At 38.5% G+C, this 20,040-nt stretch overlaps 4 protein-coding genes and 1 long non-coding RNA gene across 7 annotated transcripts; 2 read left to right on the top strand and 3 right to left on the bottom strand.

Moving 5' to 3' along the window:
- Nucleotides 1–57: 57 nt before the first annotated feature.
- On the top strand, nucleotides 58–6,915 carry LOC122417157 (band 7 protein AGAP004871). Its single transcript, XM_043430454.1, has 10 exons — nucleotides 58–269; nucleotides 998–1,117; nucleotides 4,102–4,214; nucleotides 4,342–4,414; nucleotides 4,584–4,666; nucleotides 4,736–4,939; nucleotides 5,022–5,077; nucleotides 5,403–5,481; nucleotides 5,669–5,770; nucleotides 5,948–6,915. The coding sequence occupies exons 2-10, from the start codon at nucleotides 1,024–1,026 to the stop codon at nucleotides 6,053–6,055; spliced, it is 912 nt and encodes a 303-aa protein (XP_043286389.1). The 5' UTR covers nucleotides 58–269; nucleotides 998–1,023; the 3' UTR covers nucleotides 6,056–6,915.
- LOC122417164 (uncharacterized) lies at nucleotides 2,641–3,858 on the bottom strand. Its single transcript, XR_006262243.1, has 2 exons — nucleotides 3,749–3,858; nucleotides 2,641–3,564 (listed from the first exon to the last, which is right to left on the bottom strand). It is a non-coding gene; the product is annotated as an uncharacterized lncRNA (long non-coding RNA).
- A 132-nt stretch (nucleotides 6,916–7,047) lies between the features above and the next one.
- MRG15 (MORF-related gene 15) lies at nucleotides 7,048–9,069 on the bottom strand. The gene is made up of 6 exons (XM_043430453.1): nucleotides 8,813–9,069; nucleotides 8,605–8,722; nucleotides 7,961–8,278; nucleotides 7,659–7,877; nucleotides 7,399–7,571; nucleotides 7,048–7,312 (listed from the first exon to the last, which is right to left on the bottom strand). Exons 1-6 carry the CDS (start codon nucleotides 8,832–8,834, stop codon nucleotides 7,143–7,145), a joined length of 1,020 nt encoding a protein of 339 aa, XP_043286388.1. The 5' UTR covers nucleotides 8,835–9,069; the 3' UTR covers nucleotides 7,048–7,142.
- Nucleotides 9,070–12,751: 3,682 nt separating this feature from the next.
- Nucleotides 12,752–15,918, bottom strand: ZC3H3 (Zinc finger CCCH domain-containing protein 3). The gene is made up of 6 exons (XM_043430836.1): nucleotides 14,879–15,918; nucleotides 14,565–14,662; nucleotides 14,259–14,457; nucleotides 13,847–14,005; nucleotides 13,442–13,637; nucleotides 12,752–13,345 (listed from the first exon to the last, which is right to left on the bottom strand). Exons 1-6 carry the CDS (start codon nucleotides 15,592–15,594, stop codon nucleotides 12,854–12,856), a joined length of 1,860 nt encoding a protein of 619 aa, XP_043286771.1. The 5' UTR covers nucleotides 15,595–15,918; the 3' UTR covers nucleotides 12,752–12,853.
- Nucleotides 15,919–16,001: 83 nt separating this feature from the next.
- On the top strand, nucleotides 16,002–19,570 carry LOC122417376 (uncharacterized). 3 transcript variants are annotated; one of them, XM_043430835.1, is made up of 4 exons: nucleotides 16,002–16,652; nucleotides 16,737–16,810; nucleotides 17,105–17,147; nucleotides 17,566–17,663. In XM_043430835.1, the coding sequence occupies exons 1-4, from the start codon at nucleotides 16,443–16,445 to the stop codon at nucleotides 17,572–17,574; spliced, it is 336 nt and encodes a 111-aa protein (XP_043286770.1). In that variant the 5' UTR covers nucleotides 16,002–16,442; the 3' UTR covers nucleotides 17,575–17,663. The 3 variants fall into 3 exon arrangements, with proteins under 3 accessions (XP_043286770.1, XP_043286768.1, XP_043286769.1); XM_043430833.1 differs by having other exon boundaries at nucleotides 16,444–16,652; nucleotides 17,091–17,147; nucleotides 17,566–19,570; XM_043430834.1 differs by having other exon boundaries at nucleotides 16,445–16,652; nucleotides 17,566–19,570.
- The last annotated feature ends 470 nt before the right edge of the window (nucleotides 19,571–20,040 follow it).

Raw genomic sequence — 20,040 nt, forward strand, 5'->3', positions numbered from 1 at the left:
AAGACGGTGTGCATAAACAAAGGAGGACACGCAGAGGGTGAAGGCGGCCGGCCTGTCGAACGACCGGCCGCCCGCCACTTTACCACCGTACGTAGTCGTGGCAACGTCTTCGTACTTGCCACATTCTCACTGCTGGGATTCGCTCAAACATTTTTGCTGCTACTGACCACACGTTAACCTCAACCAACTTGACCGCACATTCACAATCATATTCTTTGCTCTCCACACTTAACGTCAACGGATCTACCATTTTTTATTCGCTACTGAAAGTAAGTGGTTCATTTTTTCTACTTTAATTCCACCGAGTTATCATCATTGCAGAATTTGCCCTTTTGTCTGATTGAGTCGACCGGCGCCGTGCACATTTTTCACGACGATTTTCACGCCGGGTTTAAATATTTTGATAAAGGCTCGAAACAACTAACAAATTATACTCTACAATTATTTAGACACACGATTATGAATTAACGATAAAAATTTTTTTTTAACGTTTCTATGCCTTTATTTATTTTCACTCTATTGAATAATTGGGCGCGTGGAACCTGTTTGTTAAATTTTATTCTCGAAAAGGTAAGAAAAATGCACGAGCAGCCGCCACTGGAAAGCTTATCCGTGACGAATTCAAACATAATTTTCTTCTAAACGTTCATTTGAAATTCGAGTTGTTTCAAATAAAACTGCACGAAGTACCATGAAATAAAATTTCATGGTACTTCGTGCACCTCCTTGTATTTGGTTACGAGTGTTTTCAACGACTTTTCTGACAATTTTCAACCATCCGACCACTCCGTTTCACGAGTGAAAGAATTTCAAAATGTCCAACTCGAACAGTGCATTTATATCTTGAACTCTTCTTGACTTTGTTTCGAGAAGTCGACACAGTAAAAATAATTACAAAAAAGAAGGCAGCAGGAGGCGCTCTCGGATAGTCGATGTTTACCATTTATTCTAAAAAATAGTAAAACACGTAAGTAAAAGAAATAATTTGTGTCCGTAGCTGGCAGGCTTCCTAGCCCAATCGAGATGTCGCTGCAAATGGCAACAATGGGAAATGGCAATAGTACCGCCATCCCGATAAATACGCGACCCGACGACATCCGGAAGCGCATAATCGGAGGTTAGTTGAATTATTTATAACTTAAATAAGTGTCGTGCTTGGAACATCGCGCGGGAAACAGGACCGAGCGCGAGTGTTGTTATTTTGCAATTTTTCCGGCCTGTCGCCGTACACGGGAAGTCAGTACACAAGTGTGATAAACGATCATTCTTTTCTGATTCTAATCGTGTGATACAAACGCGTTTGGAAAATTAATGAATAAAAATCGTACTTTTTCAACCGCGTTATTCTTATGGTTCATCATCCAGTCGCGCACTACGGAGGCGCTGCGCTCAACCAACGTTGAAGAAACGGTGTCACAGTGTCGATATTGACAATGAAAAATGGCAGCTCGAAGAATAAATCTGTTCCGCGTACGATATTAGCCATTTCATTGAGAGTTTGTTGAAAACTAGGACGAGCACATTATAATCATATCGATTTAGCGCACGATGACAGCAACGTACGAGAGTTGTTCGCTTGGCATTCTATACTTTGGCTAGCGCACTATAAGTCAAGGTGTAACAACATTATTATTTTACACTCGTATAATCAATAACTCTTCCACAAAACAGTTGTCATACATTCGCTTGTACGGGCACGCGGTTATATTTAAAGCAAGTTGCTACGCTTCGTTCAACTGCTGCTGCTCCCTATATGGATAATGGTTCGATAATTTACTGCATTTCACTCTGTCTGAGAATTACTGTAATGAAGCGTTGATACGTGAATTTTATTCAAATTTTACGTTCGCAACGTTGTTGTGCGATTGAGTAAGATTTACACGTGTTTTTGTCCGTAAAGGGTAAGAAAACTTTGCTCGTCACGTATAATAACTTTTGAACTTTTGGGAGCAAAGTTAGTAAAGAAAAGAAAACAACGATGTGAAGCGTCGAGCTTCGGGAATCCACCGCATTAGCTAATGCTGACGTGCTATTGTTTCGAAAACTTCATATATTACACATATTTTCCCAAAGTTTCAATGTTTCTATACTCCGATGACGTTACAGCAACTCGCATAATTTGATTGTTTTCCAAACTTTCAAACATTGCTCGGAGAGCTGACTTTCGAACGGGACTGTGGCGAAATTGTTCCCAAAATAACCGGTAGGGTTGAAAAAAAAATACAAAAAAATCGTTTTTTATTCGGATTGTTTGAAACGAAGATAGTCGAGCATATATGCTAGAGAAGAATAGTTCGCGGCGTTCACGCAACTCGGAAAGAGGGCCGTTTGAAAAGCGAAAAATAACGGTCATTTTCGCCGGTTAGCCATCTTTCGCGCACTCACGCAACCGAGATAGTGCGCCGTAAACGTCAAGATCAATGTCTCAATCGGGTATATACCTATACTGTGTCAAGTTTTCGTGCTTATTCCGATGTGAGCGAGTCTCGTGTAGTTCGGGATATATATAAAATGATATGCCTACGGCAATCAAATATTCGTCTATAACCCTTGTTGCAATGGTTTCTGATATAACTATAACGATGTTTGTTAAATTATTCATAAAGAACGAGTTGGAAGGTCAATGTGTCAGAGTGGAAATTGCTTTCGATGATGTGCATTTATTTCGGTTTTCCGGATTGTGGAGCATGAGAAAAATTGGCGCAAAAATCTGGCAAATGTTATTTATTCCTGTTGGACGAAATGAAAACATCACTGCAAGAGCGGGGGCGCAGCAGGATCACCGAGAAATAACTCACTCGATCGATGCTTTTTTAAATATAGCGATAGGCACTGATTTAAGGACAAACATGAACGAAAATAGCTCGCTACGTACAAAAAAAGATTCAGCGTTTTCCTGATTTCATTATCTTCTGGCAATCGAACGACGCCAAGTCATGTACGAGGACACGTGGATCGATTTTTCTGATAATTTTTCACTCCGGCGTTCACCTGGCGGCTTAGATTCTCACATTGAATAATAGAGGTTAGAGAACGCGATACAATTTGTAAATAATTGGCCACTTTACGTTTCATTTCCGGCACTCGAAGTATGACAAACGATGAAAAAATGCGACGTTGATATGTTCAGAAAGAAGAAAAAGGCAATTCACGAACTGTAATTTGTGACATTTTGGCGACAAAGGGTTCAGGCTAAAATTGGCAAAAAGTATTGTTTGGGCGAAGAGGAGAAAGAAGGCGGGCGCATCCCGACGCAACAGGGAGTGATTTTTCAGACGGGGTTGAGATACTACGATGGTGCGCATGCCAGGACGTCTCTTTCTGGCCTTAATTTTCCGGCCTTCCGCTCGACACATTCGCAGTATAGGGATTAGGTAGCGGGAGTAGTGACGTCGGCGGCAACAGGATCTCGAGAACTGTTTTCTCTTTGTTTCGACGTATATCGTGCAAACCGGTGTCGCGCCGCTTCCATAACCCTTCGTCATTTTTTCTTCGTACGCTTGGCACCCTCTCTGCCGCATAATATTTACACTCCAGGCATAACGCGCGCCTCCCGTTGTTGCCCTACGTAGTAAACACACGCACTGCTAAAAATAACTCGGCTCACTGCTTATTCGCGAAGGCTCGATATATTTGACCGGTTTATTTTTAAAATCTTTTATTTTACGAGAGATATTGAAAAAACGACTTTTTTTTTCTTGTCTCGATTTAAAAATATTGACGAGTATATTGAAAGAAAATCAATAACCATGATTGGCGGTGAGTACAATCGATTATTTCACCAGTGTTGCGTCAAACTTGTTACGAACAGCACAAACTTTTTTCGATACAACGAAATGCACGGCAGCGACCGAGGCGCGTTCGGCGAATTTGATTTGATGTTTGTGCAAAAAATGTTAAGTAGTATAGTTTTTTACCGTTTAGTGGCAGTGCGAGCGTTTGTACCGCAAATAAAGCAACTCCCTGGCGCCTAAGTGTCGTGAACATGATGTATCGATTATCCATCCAATTTAGCGAAAAAACCGTTTATGTCGCTGCGTGAGTGAAGCATGTACGCACGCACCATTAATGGAATGTCGAATTGACGATTTATGATTGTAGCTGAAGACAGTAAGGACAACGAAGGGACCACCACCTGTGGAAACATCTTGGTATTCCTTTCGTGGCTCATCGTTGTTCTAACAATGCCGTTTTCACTATTCGTCTGCTTCAAGGTAAATAACAGCCGAGAAACGTTCGCTATTGCCATTTTGACTTTTGTTGTCTGTTAACAAAACGTGCTTGTTTTACGTTGGTTATGTTCAATCGGTTAAACGAACTGTCATTTTTCGTGCTCAAAAGGTGGTTCAAGAATACGAAAGGGCGGTCATTTTTCGACTCGGTCGGCTTCTCTCCGGTGGAGCCAAAGGACCCGGTAAATATTTTTATCTTTATTCGCGATGTTGCGTGACACTTGTAGTGAAAATAATTGCCCGGGAAGCAAATAAATACGAATGCAGGTCGCGGTTGGAAATAGTGTTGAATATTTTCGAAAAAATTGCGAAATTGTAATACTTCTCATTTTTTGAAACTAAAAATTCAAGGGATATTCTTCATTCTGCCTTGCGTCGATTGCTACGCAAGAGTGGATCTTCGTACGCGAACTTACGACGTTCCGCCTCAAGAGGTACGCGGCTGACAATAAAGCATCGAAATGACTGAAAGTGAGTTGATATCTGGAACGATTTGTTGACAGGTTTTGACGAAAGACAGTGTAACCGTGTCTGTCGACGCGGTCGTTTATTACCGGGTGAACAACGCGACGATTTCAATAGCAAATGTTGAAAATGCTCATCACAGTACAAGATTACTTGCTCAAACGACTCTCCGTAACACGATGGGAACTAGACCGCTTCATGAAATACTCAGCGAGCGCGAAACTTTGTCGGGAAATATGCAGGCAAGCATCCGAGTTGACGCACGTCCATTTTGCAGTTACGCTTTTTTCACTCTTGTAACCGATCATTTTTGACATTCGACAGATGAGTCTCGACGAGGCTACCGATTCGTGGGGCATCAAGGTCGAAAGAGTTGAGATGTGAGTATAACCTTTTATCCGGTGAGTTCATTACCATTCGCGATTGAAGAAAGTGAGCGCCGCGGCTCTGTCGAAGTTTTATTTACTCGAAGATGGCGCTTTCAGTTTAACGGTTTTCAGTTTAAAAAATCTCAATGTACGGGACTGTATGTTGATTACTCTTTTTTCAACGAATGTCCCTGTTTTCAGAATTTTTCGATTATTACTAATATAACCTAAATTTTGAAACTTCCGCTTGAGTGTGATAAATTATTGCATACGCGTTACGGACATGCAATTGAATTACCAGGGGAGTGATAAATGTTTATTTACTGAATATGCGCAGCAAGGACGTCCGTCTGCCCGTCCAATTACAGCGAGCTATGGCTGCTGAGGCTGAGGCTGCCCGGGAAGCACGAGCCAAGGTAACGATCGCGCTTATTTGATAAATATTGAGCGCGCGTGCCTCCGCATATTAAAAGCCAGTTGTGAGGACTTTGGAGAATCGAGGCGGGGAGCGATTAATCAATTTCCAATTCCGACGTTGCACGGTCATGAGAAATTCGATGTGAATTCTGTGGAATCAAATATTTTAAAATTTAAACATTTCAGGTTATTGCCGCGGAAGGGGAACAAAAAGCCAGTCGAGCACTGAGAGAAGCGTCCGAAGTAATCGGCGATTCGCCCGCCGCGTTGCAACTCCGCTACTTGCAGGTTAGGATGCCGGTCGCTGTGAGCTTGTAACGCTCGAAATAAGAATCGAAAAATCCAAATTTAAGAATTAATATGAAAAAATTTTTTTATAGATTTGGAAAACGGTTGAAATTTTTGAAAATTCAATTCACTTTCATTTACTGGAATTAACTAATTTTTTTTTCAAATAACACGCAGACACTGAACACCATTTCGGCTGAGAAGAACTCCACGATCGTCTTTCCACTGCCTATCGACATGTTAACCTACTTCATGAAGGCTCAGGAAGCGACGTCATCGTCCTAAGTGTAGCGCGATGCACGACGAGCACCGGATCGTTCTCCGAGAAATGTAGCTCTTTCTCTCAGTGGAAAAATCCGGGAAAATGGTCTCGCGTTAATTTCGCAGTGGCAGACATACTCATCCAGCGTCGCTTCAAGCGAATAAAAGAAAATAACGAATGAAAAAGGGATGGGATAAATTTTTGGTCATTTTAAGAGTACTTAAGAGTGCTGAAAGAGTTCAAATCAACAGCGTGCTCAAAACAGTTCAAATTAATACTGTACGCGAGACAAAATTTAATTGCGGCTATTCGTACGCCCGAGCGATATTCAAATATTCGGAAAAAACGGAAGCTGCTTTCGTTAGCTCTCATTGCCGCATATTTGACATTTTGCACGCATACACGTGTGTCATCAACGCATAATATAACTCATTAATGTACAACTATCCTTTTAATGATGTATCAACAATTTAATCTTTAACTATTGAAAAATTGTATTTGTACGCGCGGTGCGCTGCATATTTTTCTCGTTTCTAGTCTTTACCCGGTGAGTGTGCAGAGTGCTCAAATTCCGTTTTCCAATGTTTATCTTCTGAGAATACTCACGTTGCGAAAGCAGGATACTTTTCGTTGTTTCGATCACGACAGATCAAATGTCGTGCATCTACTTTTATTGGTTCGTTCCTGTAACGAATCAACGATAACAAGAATCGATTGCTCTCCACTTATGCGGCGATCTAATTCCTCGATACTTTGCAGTATTTTTTTTCCCTTGAGGTTTCGTAGTAACATTGTTCGAATCTAAATATTTTCATCGAGTTTCGATCGTTTTTGTATGTTGTCACGAAATACAAACGTTTAATAAAAATGTCCGCGATGCGAATCGCATTTCAATTTTTTTTCATCAACAAACTCCCAGAAACGCAACCAGTCGACGACTGATCATTTTCCAATCCAAGCTCGATGATTCACTGGTGATGCGGAGAAAAAGCACATGAAAATAGAAGAGTTCAAGTTGTTTTAACTGAGGCAGTTTTTATTTTGCTGCTTGAATCGTGAAATTTTATTGAATGTAGGAAAACGTTGGTACTGATTAATTGGGGAAAGAAATTATCCACATTTTCGATGATACTCTGGCGAAGCAGCTCCGTAATCTTGAAGACTAAAAAGATTACTACTATTTTTGTGAAGATACCTGAGAAAGTCGTGTATGTGAGCAAGAAGCAATTGTATACTTCTCTCGTCCAGAGGTGTATACGACAGCATACTACCCAGTTTGACTGAAAATTAAAAATAGGTCAGTCTCGCATAAACCAGAAACTCAAATGATAAAACTTGAACAAGAACTTTGGTGCTCAAAACTCACCGAATAATCTAAGTAAGTGAGTGGCTCCGTAAATCTGACTTGGGATCATGTTTGAATTTTCACTCATTATTTCACCGTACTGTTGCCGTTCCCATCTATACAAAAGCTGCGTTCCCAGCATCACATTGAAGTATTCCCGTAGGCCCTTGGTCACCTCCAGCACCGCGCTTTCTCTGAGAGCAAGCAGAAGATCGCTGATTTTTAGATACATAGATTCAAGCGAAATAATGTGCAAGAGAAAAGATTTTTATTTTTGGTACTTGTTGGGATTGTTGGTTTTACTGGATGTTTTGAACTTGACATAATCTTCCAATATCCGATCAACTGTGTGTCGAGCAGGTAAAATGACGAGTTTTCTTTGACGGCTGATAGCATCCCAGTCATCTACCAGCCAAGGTTTCAATTCGTCCGGCATCTTTACTTTGACTTCAACTTTTGCAAGGAATTGCTCCTCCGTTTCAACCGATGGGTCCAGACGACTGGAAATTCATCCAAAAATCTTTGGTTGGCCCAAGAACATTTATTGTTAGCAATAGTAAGATTCAATATTAGCTCTTGGAACCTTCTTTTTTTTCTTGGCACATCCGAGGAAGAGTCGTGCATCGAGGAAGGGGTTACCGAACCACCGCCATTTTTGGCACCACGTCCAACTGGTTTGTCACAGTTAAGAGTTGGAGTACTGGATCTGCTGTCGCTCTCTTTCTCCTTGCCATTTTCACTTTTTCTACCGAAACTTCCTTTCGCTAATCCACCGCCGCTTGCTTTCTTCCCTTTCTGTGTTGATTGCTGGGCAGCGTGAGCCCGCTGAACATCTTTTTGCTTCTGAACATTGCTCTCATTGTATTTGAGGACACGACTTTCGGGCACCCATTCGTCCCAACTGTTAGGGGAATAGTTATTTTCTCTTAAAGAATTCCCTCACTGGATTCAACAAATTTATCACATTTAATCTTCACTTGTAAAATAAGTCTTACGGCAATGCAAAAGACTATCGTATTTTCACATCCTTTCAGTCGATCAACTCTCTTAGCCAATTGACATTTTGACGAAAATAAAATGTTATCATCGCTTGAATTGATTGGCAAAGATCCCAAAGCTTTTTCTCTAATGACCAATTACAACAAAAGAACAACTTTTTCTAAAATTTTCAGACATCTCTCTCATGAATTTTTATTTTTAAACTTGGTACAAAACATAAATACTCACTTTTTGTTCCAGCCAGCATAATGAATGAGATATTTAATATGTTTTTCTTTAGTTATTGAAGATTTCAAGCATTTAGCTTCGTAGATAAGAGGACCATGAAAACACAGCACTTTTTCACCTACAAACAATAAAATTAAAAATCATTTTACTCTCCAGCCAGCTACCGTACTCAATAACAATTACGGGTGACCCGTAGAAAGCTGCGTACCTTCTTGAAATTTACACTTCATTGTGTCAAAGTGTCATCGCCGCGTACAATAAAAACATACAAGTTACCCGGCCCTCGACTCAACAAACTGCACGAATAAACGTTAGATAGATAGCCGTTTTCTCATAAAAAATAATCACTCGTTAAAGTCATTATTGAGGCTCGGCATCACTTATTATTTTCTTTCATAATTGATCTTCCATAATTTTTTATAAATCCGAGCGTAGGCCTCAAGTCGGTAGGGTGGAAATTGTCCGAAAAAACAACATTAGGACGCAAGAACCTAGCTTAACGTTAAAGTTTATAGTTCCAAATGTTAAGCACAGATGTCACCAATGTCGTTTTCTTCAATTAAAAAAGATTCGACGACAGAGGTTCTCATCTTTGTTAACAATCTTTGTACAAGACAGCTTTTTTTATACCAAAATTCATTTATATTCAACAAGTCAAGTCTCATAATATTTCTATCACAGCCAAATACTACCCCGTAACGACTTCACCAAATATAAAAACTCGTTTTAAAAAATGAATTTAATTTTGATTGCACCGCTACAACATATCAACTCCACCAGAGAACATTTCTATTCGTAAATGTATAAACTGCAACGACTGTACCATGAAAATAAATCATTTAAAAAATGTCCACCTAATACATCTATCAGAAAACATTTCTACTCCAAAAATGTTCTACATATTACGTCATTATACCTCATTTTTGTTGGTGAGGTAAGTTTTCGGGGTTATAACAACCTTTGTCAAGAATATCTTGATATAAAAAAATATAAAAATATTAGAACGCCACAATGTATAATTTTAATGGATGATCATAATTTATTTAACGGTTCGGTACATACATTTTTGTGCATTGATAATTAAGGCAATCAATCGGTGAATATTTACGAATGGATTTTGGATAATTCGTTCGGTTCGTTTTCGTTCTTCATGTGTTTACGTTTCACGCGTTTACGCTTGGTCGTGTTTGGACGACGTGGTTTGGACTATTCGCTACGTAGCGTAGGGCCGTAGTAGCAGAGCAGAGTGGGGGATAGAGGCGTTCGTTCGGTCAGCCAGCGGGAGAGAAGGAAGACGGGCGGACACCGGGCGGAGGGGGCGGAGCTCGAGACAGGGGGGACAGGGGCGAGGCGCAGATTCAATATGATTCGCTATTCGCTTCACTCACTGCCCGGCCCGGCTGGCGTAGGGTGAGGTCTAATGTAGAACGCGAGCGTGTGTTCGTACCGTTATATCGCTACGCATTGTAGATTCCAGTGCATTGAGAAAACGGGGCATTAAATACGACACGTGGAATTCTTCTTTATCCTGAATGACTAAAATAATCTTTTTCTACGATTTAATTTTTTTCAATCAATCGATAAACAAATGAAAAAAAAACCGATAAAAATTGGTAGCGGTCATAATTTTATCAGTTATGGTAACTTTAACATTTATTTTATAATTTTAACAATAAATTCACTCTCGCTGAAGCAACTGATCGATCATCTAAGTTTTACAAAATAAAATAACTTAAGATCGTGCGAATCGATAAAAGACACGAAAATACAACGTAACGAATATTAAAGTTAAAATTTAATAAAAAAATAATGATCCGTTCTTTGTGAACATACATTTTTTTGCTTTAATTTCTGGGATTCCCTTTTTTTGACGCACCTTTAGATAAGCCGATAGGGACGGCTTCGCACTCGATGTTATTATTATTACAAAATTTGCGCATGATGAATGATTATCTCTAAAATTTTCGTAATTCGTGAAAATGAAGTCGCGCAGGCAAAATTTCATGCAGATAAGTCAGAGTTGCAAACACTGCACGCTAAGCAATCCACGCAACGCGACAATTGTTTCTGTTATTCGACATTGGTTTATTCATTTGCGTAAAAACGGTTTTGGGAAAAGAAACTTAGGGAAGAATGGGCAAAGGAGAGGCCTCCCCCCCCCCCCCCCCCCCCGAAAATGTGAACTTTTTAATGTTCATTTTCATATTCAATCAGTCGTACAATAACGATTTTTTTTTCTCTCGCGTCGGTATAAAGTTAAATTTTTGGTGAATAAAAACTCAAGTTCGTTCTCGAGAAAAAAGACCAACGGAAATATAACTTGGGGATAATGAATCGATTACGATTTTCCGCGATACAGTGAAGTGATAACAAAAGTTGAAGGTATGAAGTGATAAGTTCAAAACATGGGAGGACGAAAAAACATTGGAAGAAAAGTGTGTTGAAAATATGTGGAAAGTTCTTTATGATCAGAACCATGGAGAATCGTGGAGAAAGACGGAGAGCGAGAGGATCGTGGAGTAAGACGGAGATCGCGGTGGAAAAAGGTAGGAAGAAGATTGAGGGCCGTTCTTGTAAACGTGAGTAACACACCAACGATTTTTTTTCACAAATATGAGTGCGCGAAATATGAGAAATGATTTTCATGTTACAGATGTAGATATTCTGTCAATATTTGAATGATCAAGACACACGAACGTCAGGATGACGTTTTGATATTTTATGGAAGTATTTTTTTTTAAATAATGAACCGTTAGATATAATATTTTCAAATGATTTATTTTCATGGTACAGTCGTTGCGATTTATACATTCACGAATATAGAAATGTTCTGCAGAGTTGATATGTCGTATTGTGGAATCAAATTTTGGTATAGATGTTTCTGATAGAATTGAATTTTGGTTGAAATGTTTCGAGATTCGAATGTCTTGTACTAAGTCCTAATTGTCAACAAAGTTGAGAACCTCTGTCGTCGAATCTTTTTTATCGACGAAAACGACCGTGGTGACAACTCTGCAAATAACTATAAATGAAACACTTTTTTCGTCTATTTCACAACAAATGCTTCGGTAAGGTAAGAAAAATTGAAGTAAAATGTTTGTTCTCCAATGGTTTCTTTGCGTTTTTTTTTGGGTATTGATGTTTGAGTAATGCTGGACTGGAAAGGGATTGTGTCTACTTTCCGATATTTTCACCGACCAGGGGATTTTCTTTTCTCCACCAGCCGTTATTTTCTCTCATGAAAATGGGAGAGAGAGAGAGGAGCAGAGATGTTGTATAGGCAATGTGCAGAAGCACCACGTGTTGGCTCAGAACCATACCAGGACACATAAGATTCTCCCATGCTCCCATCTCCGGCTGCGCATAATTTTTTTCCACTTCTCCTACTTCTCGTATGCTTTTTCAGCTTTTTGCGAGAATGCCAAAAACTCGCGAGATTTATCTCCGCGTACATACATTTACAAATTTTGTACGTGGACATAAATATTATCATGTTAAACTTTCTTTTGCATATACACGAGAGTAACGGTACGTTATTCCCATTCGATGAACGATCATCGAATAAATTCATTTTTCAACGTGAAAAAAAATTTAATTCACAGATATAACGAGTTTTGAGTATTAGAATTCAACATTTACCAAGTTCTTCAATTATCACAATCATTCGTTCGATTGCATATATACTCGTGTTGATGCAATAATGCCAATACAGTTGAGATAAACGTATTACCTTAAAACAATGTTATCGAGAAGACAACGAAAAAAGTAAAACTTTATTCAATTCTCTTAACAAGTGATATCTTCATAAATTTCCAGATTGAGTTAAGCTTGATGAATATTTATTCAGATTAGAAGAAAATTATCATCGTTGCCCGACTCTTCTGAAGGTTGATAAATCGCCTTTTTCTGCGGTTTTTTTTGCCAATAAATAATCATCTCGTTCTATTTTATACGAGAAACTAACCATTCCCCCTCAAAGGCACTTTGAGGTCTTTATATTCCAGGTGCAGATGATATACAAAAACAAATTTAAAGCTATAATCTTCGAATAAATAAATGAACCCTGTCGAGCCTCATGGTGGAGTAGCAAAAATTTTTTCTCGTTAAAAATGATTGAATATGTTATGTACACAAATAAGACAATTCGTTTTATTAAAAAATAGATGAATCATCTGTATATTTATTAATGAAATGTAAACTGGTACAATATGTACAATTTTTCATAAAAGCAATCGTATAGAAAATTAAACTAATTAATCGGAATATAGGAGGGAAGATCACCGATAGGAGCCCTCCTGGGTCGTTGATCAAAATTATTATCAACCTCCGTCTCTTCATGCTCCTTGTCAAGTCTGATCTCATCCCCTTCAATCGTACTTTCAAAGGATTCAACAATATCGTGATTTGCTTCACTGTCGTGATTCATCTGTTTAATTATATTTTCACGGATTTCGGACACTCGAGCATCGCTAGGAGAATCTTTCTCGTAATATCTCTTGTTATTATCGTCGCCGTTCGTAGTTATCGAAACAAGTTTGGAAGTTACGTTTTTTACGGAGCCAACTTTCCTCCTTGAACTCGTTCTACCGTCTTTCGATAGCTGACGATTGGTCATACCTAACGTTGCTACTGCTGTTCCTGAAGCTGCTTTTACTTTATGAGGGTATGGACAATACTTACTTTTCGCACAACTCCCCGATCTCTCGAATTCAGGACAAAGGTACGCGTGTCGTTGTTTGCACTGATAATGAAAAAAGTAATGACGAATGGTTAATTGCCCGGCTCGAAAGTTTTCTAATCGCGTACAGAATGCGTCGAGTCACGTAGAATTACTCGCCTTGTTACCGTCGGCACAATACCCGCGAAGAAATTGTGCACAAATCGGTGTATTCGAAGACACTTTGACGTGGAGATAAGGACAGGCGTCGCGAATACAGCATCCATCCAAGAAATACTTGCACGTTGGCATTTTCTCCGGTCCTACGTCGTGAGATAATCGGCAATCGTCGAGCAAACATTTGCCTTGAAGAAAACTGCAAAATGTTCAAATTCTTAGATAAGTATGTCGGAGTGATTGGTTCGAAAAGGTGTTTTAATGAAATGGTTTTTTGGTTATCGACAATTTTCAGCTTCTCATTTTGTTCACGGGACAATCCTCAAATAAGTGAAGGTGTCTCGCGTCCGATTCTCTTTTGATTGACAGGTATTTTCGTGCACATGATTTGTAGTGGATTAGATTTACTTTTTACAGAGGGCCACTTGTTTTTTGTCATGGAGTTTTGAACACGTTCCTTTGATGAATTTGGCGCAGTAGCCAAACCGGCGATAGAGCAAGCATGGTATGTAATTCTTGCGAAGTTTATCTCGAAGAATTTGCAAACTTCTCTGCTTTGCCTTGTAACTGTAAAAAAACCATAGATATGTCCATATGCTTTAAAAGTACAACGATACACAGTGGAATGGCGATGAGATGATTTTTCATCTTTTTAACGGGCCCCTCAATTTCCAAGGTATATCCAAGATTTCTTAGGACTTTCCTGATCATCTGGCAATTCATCCGTTAGAAATGAGCTAATAATTCAATATGATCGATCTTGCAATCGTTCACAAAGCTTCTCAATAGGTTGTCAGCCCTCCAGCCCTTCTTTTTTTACCTTATCACATTTTTATGACTCGTTTGAACTATTGAGTTTGGCACTTTCTTCACGAGAGCACAACGATTCAGGCTGTTTCGCGATATGACGTATCTCGTAACGCTCGACCCTTCCGCTCCTGTGTACAGCCTTTGCAGCTTTTTTCCATTCTTTGCCATTACGAACGCCCCCCTGTTTGTGCTCGTTACATCTCTTTTTTCTGTGATGATTTTAATATGTTTTGATCAGTAGGGTCGTAGCAATAGTAGATCCGTAACGCTACGGAGAATAGTAGCGCCTGTACAAATAGAATGAAAAATGGTTTACTTTTGTCAGAGGTAAAGTCAGCGTTGCTGCGAACTAACTGAGTTCTTGAAGATCGATACATCACTCCACCGATAGCAACCAAGCCTTTATTTACATTCCTAGAAATCAAATGAGTTCTTAACCAATTCGGTTGAAGCTGATAAACGGATTGCTGTAACTTGAAAACAGTTTTACAAATAACAGGAAAAGTAGACAAATTTTTCCTCTGATTAGAACTTGGAGAAAAACAATTCTGAATGTTCAAAAGAATATTCAATATCAATATTTGGTAACTGCTGGCCAGCTGTGCGTTCACACAAAGATGTAAAACTCACCTGACAGTTGGGACACAATTCTTTTTAGGTTTCTTCTGAGCCATGGAAGTCTTATCAATTTTGTATTTATTCTTCGTTATTGCAAATCTTGTCAAATTGCAGGTGGTTCTAGACTTCTTACAATTGGTTCGTGTTATCAAAGTTTTCTTTATCAATTTTTTCTCACTATCTGGTACAAGGGGGATTGATTTTCTAGTAATGCTATTTATAAGGACGAGTTTTCTTCTGGATAAAGCCATCAAACGAGGCGTTGCTGTTTTGCTTGGCACAGATGCTGATTGAGTATCTCTCCGAGTATTTGAATGTTTTAATCCATCAGGCTTGGTTGGAAGAGAGCTTGGAATATTGGAAAGTTGCGCAGAGTCGCGAGAGATACAATTTAATCTTCCCATTAATTTTGGATTCACGTGGATAGATTTTTGAACATTTTTGTCTGTCTCAGGCAATAATCTCTCATTACAGTTTATTCGATCGTCCTGTTGCATAGTTTCAATTTTAGGGGGCACTTGAGCAACCACGGGGCCAATGTCTTTTATCATTTTTGGATTGACGTGAATTTTCCTGTTTTGTTGCATTCTCGGGTTAACGTAAATAATCGGATTTTTGCCTTTCTTGAAGTTCGGATTGACGTGTACTTTCGATGAGAGCATTTCGTATTTTGTATGAGTGAGAATTTCCGAGTTTTCCGTAAGACACGCATCTAGCATTTTGACCATGTGAATTTTTCGATCTACTACGGATTTAATTCGAATTGACGTTGTATTTTTGTTATTCAATAGCGCGTAAATAACATAAACAAAGCAATCTACGTTTTTAGAATTTAGTGTTTTACTTTAACGCGCATATCATACATGGGTTAGGGACTCTGAGCATAGAAGACCATATTTTTCGAACTATATAAAATTTCGCAATATTCAAAAGACGTGGAGCAATTCACAGTTTATATATTCAATATTTTTCGAGAAGCACGGCTCGGTTAAGCTGTTGCAACAACAACAGCAATCATACTGCGAATTATATTTCCTGCTCGATACGTCACAACAGTGTTGCCAACTTAGGGGTTTTCCCCCTAAATTTAGGGGCAACGCAGATGCCTAGGGGTTTTTTTAGGGGCAATTTTTTTTTGGGGGTTTTTTTAGGGGCAACTTTTTTCTAGGGAATTTTTTAAGGGCTACTCTCATTTCGAGTTTTCAAGTGTTCGGTGCGTGTTAAAGACGAAATATTCTACCGAGACCGAGACCGTGTTCCGATACTGTGAGTACTGTAAGCCCTATAGGGATGGTACAAGTAGACTACCGCGCCACTAGTGGTGAAAAGTGAAAATTTTTGGGGATCTTTTATCATTATTGTATTATTATTATATATATATATATTCAATTATTATGATTATATTTCAATCAAAGTATTGAAAGTGCTACCCCAAAAACTTATAAATTATGACATTAGAGGCGCCACGAGTACTTTCGACCTGCCCTCTATCGAATCTGCACCATCTCTATTCGCTCTGTGCGCGTGGGCGGAGCCAAAAATCTAATACTACTACACTAATAGTATTAGTGTGTTCATGCATACTGCCAGCGCCACCATAAAGGGGACTCCGGCGTTTTTGGAGGAATACGTATACACGACACACGCTCACTTTCAAAGTAGTATGTTTACGCGCACGGAGCGAATACCAAAGCAAATACTCGCAGTACTCACAGTCACAGTCAATATCGGAACACGGCCCGAGTCTCTTGATTCTGCTCGCTCGCGTACCTTCTCGGATTGCAAAGTAAGTCATTTTCGTTTTTTGAAGTATCAGCGAAAAAATAAAAAAGGTATTAATAATTCAAACTTATATTCAAATTCATTACAGCATGCCAAAAGAAAAAAACAAAAAATATCTGCAAAAATATGTAAAGTGTTGGGAGACCGATTCAGCGCTTCAAGGTTAGTTAACATGCATTTTCTAAATTCGAATAAAATATATATTCATTCTCAATTTTTTCTATTAAATATTATGTTTAATTATTACGCTCTGTCCGAACGACAAAACGGTTGTATGTAAAGATACATATAAAGATACGTGGAAGTTGAAAGTGAAAAACGAGGATCGAATGAAAATAGATTCAGTTTTTACGTTTACAAGATTATTAAACATAATCAACTCAAAATAATGATTGTTCCAATTCGGTTAGTTTAATCTATGAGATGAATGTTTACTACACAGGGATTTCTTCAAAGCTTGCAGATCAACCGAGGTTTTCAAAGTTTTTTCCTGAAAAAGGTAATTTAAGTTATGTGAACCAGTGTGTTCTGGTTCGGTTCGTAGAATGTGTTTGATTAAGAGCTTCATTTGGTGGTAGTTTCACTGGTTTCTTTTTTCCTTTTCATTCCAGGTAGTTAACCTCAATTTGATTCCATTTTCACCTCCTCGTCTTGCTTAGTTTCCTACAATTTTTCATCAGTATATAGACACTCGTACTCCTTCGATTCCTCTAATACTTTTAATGTTTCCTCCAATGTGTTTTCACCTAATGTTTTAATATTTCTTCAAGTATGCACTGTTTTAATTCTTCTTTATTTGTGATGGTCCGACTAACTATTTTAAACATTTGTTAATGTTTATATGGACTTTCGCAATTGATATTGATAAATATCATAATTTATTATTATTATTAAATGTCTTGTGGTTTACATTATAGGTTGGCTAGGGCCTGATCCAACTGATACATGTTCTGCGGTCTGCAAATATTGTCGAATATCGTTGAAAGCTCACAAAAAGGATTTGATGAACCACGCAAAGACAGAAAAACATAAAAAAGCTGTATCCTTGGACAAATCAGCAAAGACATTCGAACCGTTGACTTCAACATTTGAGCCAGTTCTGACAGAAGCAACGAAGATCGCCGAATTGAAAATTGCTGCATTTATTGCAGAACATAGTTCACTGCAGACTGTGAATCACATGATCGACATTCTGCCGCAGCTGGACCCTTCGTCACATATAATTTCGAATTTGAAACTCCATCGCACTAAATGTTCGATGTTGATCAAGAACGTCCTCGGGCCTTGTATGCTCCAAGAACTTATCCAAGAAATTGGCGACGGTCCATACTCACTCATAATCGACGAGAGTACTGATCTTTCAACGCAGAAGGTGTTGTGTATCATGTTGCGATTTTTCTCTTTCGAGAAACGAGAAGTGGTTACAACGTTTTATCGGTTAATCAAATTAATCGATGCCGATGCAAAAAGTGTGCATAGTGCCATTAAACTTCAATTAGAACAAGATGGTTTAAAAGTTGAAAATATGGTCGGCATTGGCGTTGATGGAGCGAGTGTGATGGTTGGAAAACACAACTCAGTTACAGCTTTGTTTAAGCGTGAAATAGATGACCTAATCGTTATGCCATGTGTTTGTCACTCACTTCATTTATGCGCTGAAAAAGCATCGGAAATGTTGCCTCGTCCATTAGAATTTTTGGTTCGAGAAACGCATAATTGGTTTTCTTACAGCCCCAAACGGTTAGAAAAATATAAGCTTTTGTACGAAACAATTAATGGTAGTGGAAAACCGAATAAAATTCAGGGTCTTAGCGGAACTCGTTGGCTTGCTCGATCCGAGGCTATCGATACCATCTTAAATCAGTGGGAAGAATTGCAATTCTTATTTTCAATTGCAAAATCAGAAGACAATTGTCACATGGCTGCTCAGTTATACAACATCATGATAAGGTTACCCTACAAAGCTTTTCTTATTTTTTTAAAATACGAACTGAAAAGTGTAACGCAATTAAATTTGCTTTTTCAAAGTGATTACGTAGAACCTACGAAATTACTTGAGGATCTTTTTTTGATGTTCAAAAACTTACTGCAAAAGCTCGTTGTACCATCGAGCTTGCAGAAATTAACTGACAGTGAATTGATCAATTTCGATTTTCAATCTTGTTTAATGCATACTTCAGCAATGTATTTTGGCTACGAGTTTCACGTCATTGCTCAAGATATTGAACCAACAGAATTATTGGATGTTAAAGAAAGGTGCAAAAAATTTCTCTGTACTTTGGCTCAAGAGGTTCAAAAAAGATTGCCGGACAACTTATCTATCCTAAAGACGATGGCCGATCTTCATCCTAAAATCGCATTATCGCGAATGAAACCCAGTTTAACAGGTATTATTGCAAAATTCCAACGCACTCACTTATACGGCAATAAGAATGAGACAGAGTCAGAATGGAATCAATTGCAAAATAAATCGTGGCCAAATACAGTCAATTCCGTTGAATTTTATTCAGCCGTTTTTGTAGATTATGATTCTGCTGGTCAAAAGCGATTTGAAAACATTGCCAAATTTTCAATGGCTCTACTTACACTTCCGATTTCAAATGCAAGTGTCGAACGCGCTTTTTCGACATACAACGTAATTAAAAATAAATTACGAAATAAGCTGTCTCTTGAAGTACTGCAAAGTATTATGATGGTACGGTTCACTTTACAAAGACAATCCGGATCTTGCGTCAAATTTGTTCCTTCTGCCCGTATGCTCGAAATGTTCAACGTTAGTATGTACGATTTCAAAAATGCAAACAATACTCAGAAACAATGTGATTCAGTCGATGTTGTCGACGAAATATTCGATAACTACATTGGCGAAATATGAAGACGCGGGAAAAAAATTCTTACAATAAAATGTCAATTGTTCTCTTATTAATTTGTTATTATAAATAACATTTTTCACTATTTGTATTTATTCCATTGTAAAAATTACATGGTGTAAATTAAATGATAATTTAATTCTCACTAAATGTTTTTTGTTCAATGTTTTTATTTTCCGATATTTTCATTAAATTTTCATTACAGGAATATTTTTTAGATTATTATAATAAAATTCATTATAAAAATGTTTATTTTTATTTAAAAGTATAATTTTAAGCAATATTCAATGTTACGAAGGAATATAGCGCTTCTTCAAAAATAGGGGTTTTTAGGGGGATTTCAGATGGATTTTGGGGGGGGACGGTCCGTAGGAGTTGGCAACACTGCGTCACAAAGGTGGCGCCCAGGAACGTGAACGGGTAAGGTCAGGTCACACACGGTCCTCACGATGACAACGACGACAACGGATCGCGGTCACAATTATTTATTTTCAATTGTACTAAAGCCTCGCCACCGATGTA

This window comes from Venturia canescens, chromosome 10 (assembly GCF_019457755.1).
Source record: "Venturia canescens isolate UGA chromosome 10, ASM1945775v1, whole genome shotgun sequence".
Classification (NCBI taxonomy): domain Eukaryota; kingdom Metazoa; phylum Arthropoda; class Insecta; order Hymenoptera; family Ichneumonidae; genus Venturia; species Venturia canescens.

What these genes read in the sequence shown, in the direction of transcription:
- LOC122417157 (XM_043430454.1), top strand. Translation starts at nt 1,024, where the DNA reads ATGTCGCTGCAAATGGCAACAATGGGAAATGGCAATAGTACCGCCATC. An exon ending in CGGTGGAGCCAAAGGACCCG is followed by an intron (nt 4,415 to 4,583) that starts GTAAATATTTTT and finishes TAAAAATTCAAG; the next exon opens with GGATATTCTTCATTCTGCCT. An exon ending in TGCAACTCCGCTACTTGCAG is followed by an intron (nt 5,771 to 5,947) that starts GTTAGGATGCCG and finishes AATAACACGCAG; the next exon opens with ACACTGAACACCATTTCGGC.
- LOC122417376 (XM_043430833.1), top strand. Translation starts at nt 16,738, where the DNA reads ATGCCAAAAGAAAAAAACAAAAAATATCTGCAAAAATATGTAAAGTGT. An exon ending in GACCGATTCAGCGCTTCAAG is followed by an intron (nt 16,811 to 17,090) that starts GTTAGTTAACAT and finishes TTTACTACACAG; the next exon opens with GGATTTCTTCAAAGCTTGCA. An exon ending in AAAGTTTTTTCCTGAAAAAG is followed by an intron (nt 17,148 to 17,565) that starts GTAATTTAAGTT and finishes TTTACATTATAG; the next exon opens with GTTGGCTAGGGCCTGATCCA.
- ZC3H3 (XM_043430836.1), bottom strand. Translation starts at nt 15,594, where the DNA reads ATGGTCAAAATGCTAGATGCGTGTCTTACGGAAAACTCGGAAATTCTC. An exon ending in CAAGTGGCCCTCTGTAAAAA is followed by an intron (nt 13,638 to 13,846) that starts GTAAATCTAATC and finishes AACATTTTGCAG; the next exon opens with TTTTCTTCAAGGCAAATGTT. An exon ending in ATTGTGCCGACGGTAACAAG is followed by an intron (nt 13,346 to 13,441) that starts GCGAGTAATTCT and finishes TTTCATTATCAG; the next exon opens with TGCAAACAACGACACGCGTA.
- MRG15 (XM_043430453.1), bottom strand. Translation starts at nt 8,834, where the DNA reads ATGAAGTGTAAATTTCAAGAAG. An exon ending in TATGCTGGCTGGAACAAAAA is followed by an intron (nt 8,279 to 8,604) that starts GTGAGTATTTAT and finishes TTCCCCTAACAG; the next exon opens with TTGGGACGAATGGGTGCCCG. An exon ending in GTGCCAAGAAAAAAAAGAAG is followed by an intron (nt 7,878 to 7,960) that starts GTTCCAAGAGCT and finishes ATGAATTTCCAG; the next exon opens with TCGTCTGGACCCATCGGTTG.